This window comes from Limulus polyphemus, unplaced genomic scaffold (genome assembly GCF_000517525.1).
Source record: "Limulus polyphemus unplaced genomic scaffold, Limulus_polyphemus-2.1.2 Scaffold4822, whole genome shotgun sequence".
Taxonomy (NCBI): Eukaryota; Metazoa; Arthropoda; class Merostomata; order Xiphosura; family Limulidae; genus Limulus; species Limulus polyphemus.
Window position 1 is genome coordinate 26,563 of NW_013670432.1, and position 10,621 is coordinate 37,183.

Consider the following 10,621-nt stretch of genomic DNA (forward strand, 5'->3'; position numbering starts at 1 on the left):
ATTCACTATTTAACTCTCTCAACACGGGCTCAGTCAATTTGTAATCATTAAAAGTCTTTATAGATTTGATACTAGTAACTTTTAATATAGTGTGTATATCTTCGCAAAATTTGTCAGCCTTTCAGTAAACATTATAAGTCTTTCACATGCAAAAATCATATTTTTAATGAAGTATTTTTAATAAACTAAAACATATTTGTCCTTGAATATATTGAGTATTTATTTTAATAGTCCATTTGCAAAGTGATTTCATGTTAAGATTAAAAATACTTTTCTTCATCTCAAAAATCTCAAATTACATTTACATAATCTCTAAAACCTCCTAGATACATTTCATGTTTGTTTCCAGTAAAAATTTATATTTCATTTGTTATTTTCTCTACCCTAACTCTATACATGGTTGGTCAATTTGACTGACCTCGTAACCACAAAAAAAATAATCTTAATAAATCTAAATTATCCTCTTTTTCTTTCTGGAATGACTTCAAATTGTAACATGAAACTACATTCGTTTATCCTAAATAGCTTTATACTCGTAACAGTAGACGTCTATTTATACTTATATTTTATTATTTTATTGCCCTTCGAATTTTGACTAACTACTATTCACGCCATTAAAGTTGTAAATCACTTGGAGAACATGCAGCTCACATTACACTACCGATTTACCTTACCCACGAGCTGCTCACGTGTGTGCCTCGTGAAATATTTTATTATATTATTATTATTTATTTTACCCAATCTTACCTTAACTAACCTAAAGAGATGCTTAATTTTCCATTTTAGTTATTTTATAATAAGAAATAAACAATAAACATTAAAAACAAGAAATAGATAAATACAGAGAGCTAAATGTACATTCATGAAATTCTCAATATTTGATGGTACATTAGAAAATTATTTTCTGCTTCTATGTTACTACTTTCTGTATTCGATCTGGAATTCACATTCTTATTTATATCAATCCTTTTAACTTTACTAACATATAAAGCTAAATATGAAAATAAGTGTCCTTTTCAGGAGTTATAGAAATGAAATATGTTAGGAAAAGTAAAATGTATTATTACATATAGAAGCAAAAACTAATGGTGAAGTATTTTATAGATGGTTAATATACCAAATAATGGATAATATGTGTGCATAATATGGTATAATTGTTGTCTCATTAAAGTATTGGTTTTACTTAGGACATATACTGAAATCTGCACATTGATGACATGTTGCACTCAGTATACCTAATAATACCATTCACTTGTACTAGATATCTAGTAATAATAATACCATCTGCCTATAGAAACACCATCAAACTTTTGTAATATATATGTAATTATATATATATATATAAACATATGATGAAATATGTATGCAATCATACGGGACTATTTGCCTTTGTAAAACAAACACAATGTACCTAGTAAGACCATCCGCCTACAGAACTTTAGTAACACCATCACATACACCTTTGTAAAACATAGGGGTTGAAATAATCAAATACTGATATGAACATAATTTGTATGAAAGCTAATTCAGTGAATTTATAAACTATGATGTTTAGTGTACCTGAAGTTTTGTTAAGTATGTATGATAGCATATTGGGCTATGATGAAACGTAAGTTTTATATATGAATACTAAATTGCATAATTCATGTTACCAAAACATTGTTTTAAAATCTTTGAAATAATCACTAGATTTATAATTAAAGGTTCTCTTATTATTATGTTCATTTGTGCATTTGGAAAACTAAGAAGTTTAAATGAAGTTTTGAAAGATATGGAGACATAATTTCTGGCCTGTGGAAACGAAAGTGTTACTTGGTTTAGGAGAACACAAGGTCAAACTTTCTAATCTTGCCATTAGTAATACGTGACACGTGCAACCTTTGTATGTCCTAACAAACAGCTATCTTTACATCATTGCCCACCCATTTGTATGTGTGACCACGTGACGACCTTTGTATTTCCTAATAATCAGTGGTCTTGACATCAGACATAGGTTTATGTCAATGTCTGTTGAAAAAGAAAGTCAAACTACAAAGTTTAATAAATTTTAATTGTATAGAAATGTAAATGATTCGTAAGTGTTGCTATTTTAGATTCATTCTATAGTAGTAAAATAAATGATAAACAGTAAGTCATTCATTTATTATATTTAGTTGTAGCAAAATGAAATAATACATAGAGGACTAACATTAGAATATGATTTATGCCAGACATTATAACATTCATTATATGTGAATACATACTTGTAAAGGATGATGAGAATATGTAAAGTAAATTATTGTTTATAATAACTGCCTCAGTCAAATAATAAATAATATATATGAACCGATATATGTTATAATAGTTGTCTCGTTGACTTGTGAAAGCAAAACAGCAGGCATGTTAAAATCCCATTTTAGTCGTGGAGTTACAATGTGATGGTCAATTTTACTATTCGTTGGTACAAGAGTTGACGGTGTTGACTAGCTACATTCTCTCTAGCCTATCACTGCTAAAATATGGACGGCTAGTGAATATAGCACTCGAGTAGCTTTGTGCGTAATTCAAAACACACCAAACACCACTTCATCCCCTCTTTCATTTGCTTAATGTAAAATTTCTTCTACAGTACGTATGTTTTAATCATACGTTTTCAGTAACTTCTAGCTTTTATAGTCTTTCTGATCCAATCAGAGTTGGATGGACCTTCTCAAGCGAAACAATTAAAAGTGACACTAAGGGTGTGGCAACTCTACCCTGTAATTTCTGTCAAACAAAGAGAATGTTATAGATTTAAGCTAACAAATGAATTTGTCAGGGTTTCAGAGGTGAAGAAAGTAAAGGAGTATTCACGTCTCCAGTGGTCACATGTAGAACAGATATATGAAAATAATACATTCTCTGTTGAAATTATCGATCTGGTACTTGTGAGCAGAACTAGAAAAACTGTGAGGTCGAGATTATATTTTTATATGCTATACAAAAATAACTGACTCACGAAGTTACTAACCGGGTGTTGGTTGACTAAACTAGAACTATAATTTGAAAATAAGAATTATGCTGTTTGTTGACACAAAAGCCTGATAAAGTTGCAGATTTGGTATTCGTGGAGTTGTCAGGTGAAAATGATCAAATCAAATAAATAATCAGAATGCAACGTTTCATATTTACACAATTAAATGTATAATAAAGCATTTGTTTTGAAGTTAAGCACAAAGCTACATAACAAGCTATCTGTGATCTGCTCACCACGGGTATCGGAACCGCTGTGCCATTGGAGAGCAAATAATGTCATCATCCCAAGTACTGACCGAGCCCGACGTTTAATAAAGTTTTCATGGGTTTCGTTTAAAAACAAACTGCATACTACATGTTTCGACGCTTCTACTTTGATCATTCCTCATTATTTCGACGTAGAAGTGTGTTGAAACATGTAAGATGTCGAGTGTTTTTAAATGAAAACTTTATTAAAGTTTTAATTGTGAAAATATGAAACGTCACATTCTAATTATTTATTTGATTTGAAACATTATACAAGTGTGATCCTTCGTATTAGGTAAAAATGATGTTTGTTGTTTTTTTATCCACCGACGACGAGATAATTTATCTGGTAAGTGTTAAGAAATGTTAGGTGACTATATTTTGTTATCCGATACACTGAGATGATTGACTAATACTATATGGGTGTTCATGAACATAATTTAGAGATAACGAATAATTTGTCTGATGACACAAAAATAACTTTTGATGAGGTTACTGACGTACGTGATGTTCTTGGACTCAACTAAAGGAGAACTATCAGGGAAAGTCTATTGTTGATATTTTTCATTTAGCGCAGAGCTACACAACGGGCTTTCTTCGCTCTTTCTATAACGTTGTAAATATGTAAATTTACCAATGACACATCGGAGGATATCATGTGACGATACCGGCTATTTTTTTTTTATTGAAACAACGAATAAATGACTGACCTAATGATCACGAACCAACTGGACAAACTGTCAGATAAAGCTGCTTTTCACGGACATAAGGACAGTTACCAAGGTGGTTTCGGTGGACACATTAGAAGAACTTGACGAAGTTACCATATTTTCGTCCTAGTTGGTTATTGACATAAATGGGAGGTTCGCTTTATATTTCCATAATTAATACAACGAATATTGATCAGCATCTATTTCTGGATATTTTCGAAATACATCAAACTAATTTGGTTTGCACAGTACCTCTTACCTTGTATAACTTAATATATTTCTCGTAAAATAAACTATTTTTAGTTAATAGCTGACTCCCTCTACATATTCCTCCTTTCCGTGGCTCAGCGGCATGTCTCAGGGCAACAAACCCTCCGATAAGGGTTATGAGCTATTTCCTAAAAACATATTTTCCAAAACGCTGAAAAATTTACCTCTAGGCACGTTACCACACAATCAACGATAGTCAAAAGTAAGAATTGTTGGTTAGTGTTACAGTTTTTTATTTCATTTTTGGGGGGAGTGAGGGTTACTATATTTATCTTCAGCAAGAAAAGCGTACCATAATAGTTACCATTCTCAATATGTCATTATAACATATGGCTTAAGTTTTTGTACTGCTACACAACTTTGTATGACTGACATTTTATGTTTTCGACTTGTTATTACTTATGTTATTTGCAGTGCACAAAAATCAAAATGGATATACTATACCAAACACCAAAGATTATTTTATAAACCTTCTATGATAAATTACTTACCAACACCTTTCATCGGTTTCCATGACACTAGTACCCAGAGAAAACCCACAACTTTAAATAAGAATGTTCGAGAAGTCATGATATTTCTAGGTGTTCAAGTTATCACTATTTCTTGATCACTAACAATTCTATTTACTAACGCTTCTGTATAGAAATCACAAAACAAACTATGTATTTCATCCTTTAAATGTAATAATTTCTTGAAATATTTTTAAAATTTCTTCAAAAGAATTTAGAACCAGCATTGTTCTTCTTTCACTTATTCTATGACTAACATCAGAGGCTTCTCCTAGCGTTCTGCGAACAGCCGGTTTCATGTCTTTTTGTTAATAACGTTGAGTATTCTCACTGGTGCACCTGCTCATGTTTGTTGCCATGGCAATAGGATGAATTTCATATAAAGCTAACGTGAACTGTCAGGAAGCAGTTAGACATAATCATTGGTGCTTAGTGATGTCTTCTTATTGTTGGGGGAGGGGTAGAGATTTATTTAGGAATTTGGATGACATGTGATAAGCTTTCAGTAAAATGATTTTATTCTGGTATGTTTTGTCATTTGTATCTTCTATTTCATTTTTTATACTGAAATATAGCCGTAGGTTAGCAATGACAGTTCTATACACACATAAATACAAGATTTGTTATGAAACATATATTTACATCTAATTCAAGAAAAACACACGATGTAAGAATATATTCCTAAGGAAAGAACAATCAAATAAAGCACGTGTATTTTATAACTACAGCCTAAAAGATTCGAATGTCTACAGATGTATACTAATATGATAAATTATAAATTATTTAATGCCGAGATAAAGGATAATATCACAAAATTTGCACAGTTTGTTAGTTATATATATAATGTAGCTTAAAACTCTCAGACAAGCGTAAAAGCCGAATTGTAATAAACTGTACGACATTTAACCAAAAATAGTATTATAAAGAAAAAGTTGTCGTCAAACCACATAATCGTGAAAAATATACCAGTCATAATTTTATTTTCGTAATAAACTTGAGGTCATAAACATATTTATTTGCACAAGAGGTAATTTCAACATCTAAAAGAAAAAAAAATGTAACTCCACAACATCTTTTTAACGCGAATGATGGTCTGAAGGTTAAAGCACTCGACTCGCAAACTCCAGATCATGGGAACGAAATTCAGCGCCGAACATTCTCACCCTTTCAGCAATGGAGGCAGTATAAGGTGATTATCTATCCAATTTGTTGGTAAAATAGTAGCCAAAGAGCTGGCAGTGGTGCTACCGGCTGGTTGACTTTCCTCTGAAGAGCAGCAAAAAATTAAGGACGACATTAGCTTTGCCATAAAAAATACGCGGATAATTATTTTTTTAGATTGCAAACAACCCTGCCAAAACCATAAAGTGTTTCAAGTTGAAGGCAGAGAAGTAAAAATAGGGTAAATTACAGTGTAGAAAAGTATCTGGAGAAGCTGGCCCAACGCAGCAGTCAGATTACATCATCTGCTTCAGATTAACCTTTGTTCGCAAGTTATTGTGTTCAATTTCAAAAAGTATTCTATTTGTAGCACCAGGTATTTGATTGTATAAGTATATCCTCAAGCGCATTTTTTAATTATTGTATATTTTTACCTTTACTTGGTAGTTTAAACTGCATTTTGTTCTTAGCATTCAGAGAAGTGAACAATACATGTAAAACATTGTATGCGTATCTAAAGAATCACAGACTATAAAAATATTTTTTTAATATAATTTTTTGACTGAGGCTGCATTGTGCTATAATTATCTGTTTTATGAATATGATTTATGGCGTATCACATAGCATATGTTTATTATAATTTCCCCACATTTAGGTCAATTTAATATATATTTAGATGAAGCAAGCATATATCTCCAAATAGTGACTGACAAAACCAAATGTAATGTCTCATGTGATAAGTAAACAAACATTCAATCCCAGACATGATAGGTTTAACATTTGTTATGCTATATCCAAAATGTTATTGTTTATACTAAACTGTCTTTAGGAGTTTTGTTCATAACTTATATTCATTGGATTATCGAGATTCCTACATCTTAACAAATACTATGGTAACAAAACACTTGCAGAAGACAAAAACTAATTTTTTAAACGGAATAGTTGTTACTGCAACAAGAATTGCAACTTCATGTTTTTATATTAAGACCATAACTGCCTGCAGATGAGAACCCAGGCTGAATATAGGAATTTATGTATTGCCATACATTCGTATCTGTTATAGCAACTACGAAGAAAACACTCTATATTAAACATGTAAGAAAATAGTAACCGGTGATTTTTAAAGTTACGTATGATTCCTTCTTTATTCAAGTATCATAAAGACATATTTATGAAGTACAAACCTATTAATTTATGGCCGCAGTATCCTTAATCTTTCCATATAAGGTTGTGGAAGAATGTACTCGCAAAAAAAATGAAATCTTCGAAAGAACGAAAGATATTAATTGTTTGGTTTTACAAACGGCGTGCTTAATTAAGACCAAACGAAATTTCTTTTTCTAATCCTAAACTCTTTTAACTTGTAAACTTCTGAGATGTCACAATTCATTCTGCTTAGGTATTGTTCAAAACATTGACAATTCTCTTTCCTAACAAAGTAATGGAAACAATGTCATATGAAATTACGAAAATTACATAAAATAATATTTCGCATCATTCCGCTTTAGCATAAAAATGGCACCCCTCTAAGTGTGCTAAACATTACACTTACTGTCAAGAATGGAGGCTAATAAGGTAAAATCTGTCAAACATTTGAAAAATACTTATATTATGTAAACGCATGATTATACTTTTTGTGTCTTTGTAGGTAAGAGACAATTGGAACTTCGCGTGGAAAGATAGTCGTTTGACATCAATAGCGATGGTCTAGAAACTATGATGACGTCAGTCGTAATCAATAAAAGGCATTTGTGAAAAAAAATACTTTAAACATGGAAAATCTTTGAGTGAGGATAAATGATACCACTAACCACAGCTATATAATGTTATAGTGTTAAAGCCTTTTCTAAACTGGCAAAGCATGATTATAACTAATTATATGTATCATAAGACGTTAGTATTAGACTTATAATATGTTTGAACCACAACCATTTCTGCCAAGTAAGTGGGGGGGGGGGGGTTCAATATTTGTGCATTCTAGTTTTATCCTTAAAAGCTTCAAATGCTTAGTACTAATGAGAGAAAAGAAAATATTCTTTACAGTAATAAAAGCAGGCAAAGTCGAACTTTGCATAATCCTAACTATTTTTTTTCAATATTTGATTACATTATTTAACCATTTCATTTTTTCATATTTCAATACTATATTAATTAATAATGGAGAAGAGAAGACCTGTAAATGTGTAAAATTAAATTTTGCAGGCAGATTTTGCAGGGCGAGTATATTATCTCTATGAAACAGAACCACATTGACCTAGGAAAAAGGTACCCCCCTCATTTAGAATAAAGAGAAAAATGAAAAAGCCAGCTCTAGTGCTACTCGTACTTTTATAAATAAGATGCTCTAGAAGCAAACTATCAGCGGGGAAATTTGGTTCGGGGGGATAGGAACCTGAACAACTTCAGAGGTTCATCACCTTTTTGAGGTTAATTTTACACAGAATACTCATACTTTTAGATGGGTATTATTCATGGCTTTTGATTACTACACGTTTCTAAAAAACGCGTTGCTATTAGTGCGAATACTCTGTGGTTAGATTTTTAAGTTGTTGCAGTTTTGCGCAAAGAAACTTGAGGTATATCTGCACTAGACGTCCCTAATTATGAAGCGATAGACTAGAGGGAAGGCAGCTAGTTAACACTATACACTGCTAATTATTTATCAACGAATGATGGGATAGATTGTAACATTACAGCGACTGAAAGGGTGAGCATATTCGGCAACGCGTTTCAATCTCGCGATTGGCAGGTTACGAGTCAAGCGCCGTAAATACCAGGTTACACCAAGCCCTAAATGTGGTTAGAAGTTAGCTGGAGTATTCTTCAAGTGATCCTAAAAGGAGTTAAAATGAAAGCCCAAACTCCTTCATATCTTATATACTATGTAAACAACGTTTTTGCTCTGTCTACTACTATCATGTAACAAACTTGTAAGTTTATTTTGATTAAAATCGTTTATATTAGTTCTTAGACAAAGGCTAAAACTATTTCTTTATTGTAAATTTAACATTCATTCTTCATCTGTTGACAAATAGTTAAAGTATAATGAGATTGTAAGAAACGACTTATATTTTTCCATTATTTCCAAAATCTTCCCTGGGCACCCGATCTCATTCATGTGACTGTGAAGTATCGGAATTTTTGTTAAGAAGGAAGTATTGTAAATATTTTTTTTGCATTAATATTTGGTTGATTTTGATAACCAGTGTGAGAAAATTTTAATTAAAAATTATGCTGTATGATATACCAGATGTTTGAATCTTTTTCGTAGTTATTAAATTGCACAATATTTCACAGCTTTTAAACCAAATAATAATAATATGATATACCAGATGCCTGAATTTTTTCGTAGTTATTAAATTGCACAATATTTCACAGCTTTTAAACCAATTAATAATAAACATTATCTTCGCAAAATAAAGCAATTTAGAAACTGAGGAACATCTACCTGTTCTATTTTCAAGCTGTAATGTTAACTGTATTATTTCTTCAGATTTAAAGATCGAATTTTTTTATTGAAAACGTCAAATGCAGTTTATCAATTGACCAAAACGTGTTGTAAGAAAGGTTACATAGATTATACAACAAGAAAACTCCTGATGCCAATAAAAGAACATGTAAAACTAGAAACGCCAAATAAATCCAGTGTATTGGAGCACGCCATGATTAACACCACCCCTTCCCCTTCAAAAGAGAGCTTACTGATTCATAAGATGAGGCCGAAAATTAACCAGATTAGCTCAGATTATAAATTGCTGCATGTTTTATAACTTTTCAAAAATATAAGGTATATTATCTCCATAAAACTTATTTAATTATATTTTCCACATTTTAGCTTTTTGAATTTTTTAACAGCTTTACACGTATAAAAGAAATAACAGAACAGTTATTTTTCGAAGTAGTAAACTGTTTTACTTAATTTTAAGAAAAGCAGGTATACCTTCTAATCTTACAACGCCTGTTGTTTGTTGAGCTAGGGAAAAAATGATTGAATAAATTGAAAGAATGTTGAACTAAATAGGTCTCAACGTCAGGTGGCATGAGCGGGTAAAGTTTTCCATGCTTAACTATAACCAGGATAGTTGAAACTAATGTTACACTATCTTGGTTTATGGCAAGTGCTTAGGGTGCTTGACTCGTAATCTGAAGGTCGCGGGTTAGAATTCCCATCCCACCAAACATGCTCGCCCTTTCAGTTAATTCCACTATTCGTTGGTGAAAGAGTAGACCAAGAGTTTGCGGTAGGTGGTGATGAGTAACTGCCTTCCCTCTAGTCTTATACTGCTAAATTAGGGACGGATAGCGCAGATAGCCCTCATGTAGCTTTGCGCGAAATTCAAAAAACAAACTGCTGTATGGCACAACGGTCTCAGGTTCCGCATGACATAACTGGAACTACCGCGGGTGATTATTCGCTGGCTATCTAACTTCCTGGAAAATAGAACATGTAAAATAAATGTACGGGGAACCTACTCTGAGGCATTTTGCCCAGAGGCAGGCGTACCCCAAGGAGGAGTAGTTAGCCCTATTCTCTTTATCATGTATGTAAGTAATATGCCATTAAAAGATTCAAACCACGGCTGTGCATCACAATTCGCAGACGATGTGGCGATCTGGAAAAGTGCCCCCACCCCATCCATAGCAACAACTAATCTACAGCCAGTTTTAAATAACATTGAAGAATATTGCCAGAAATATGGAATAAAAAATAAACGCCCCGAAAAATCAATT

General features: G+C 32.1%; 1 protein-coding gene across 2 annotated transcripts in view; it reads right to left on the reverse strand.

Moving 5' to 3' along the window:
* The window catches only part of LOC111088943, a 57,915-nt gene that overhangs the window by 26,068 nt on the left and 21,226 nt on the right, over nucleotides 1-10,621 (reverse strand). Inside the window, exon 1 of one of the 2 annotated variants that reach the window (XM_022400338.1) lies at nucleotides 4,712-4,764. The exons of the other annotated variant lie outside the window; for it this stretch is intronic. Within the exon in view, the coding sequence (XP_022256046.1) occupies nucleotides 4,712-4,724 (13 nt within the window). The 5' untranslated portion in view covers nucleotides 4,725-4,764. Of the gene's footprint in view, nucleotides 1-4,711; nucleotides 4,765-10,621 lie in introns of those variants that run through there. 2 annotated transcript variants of the gene reach the window in all.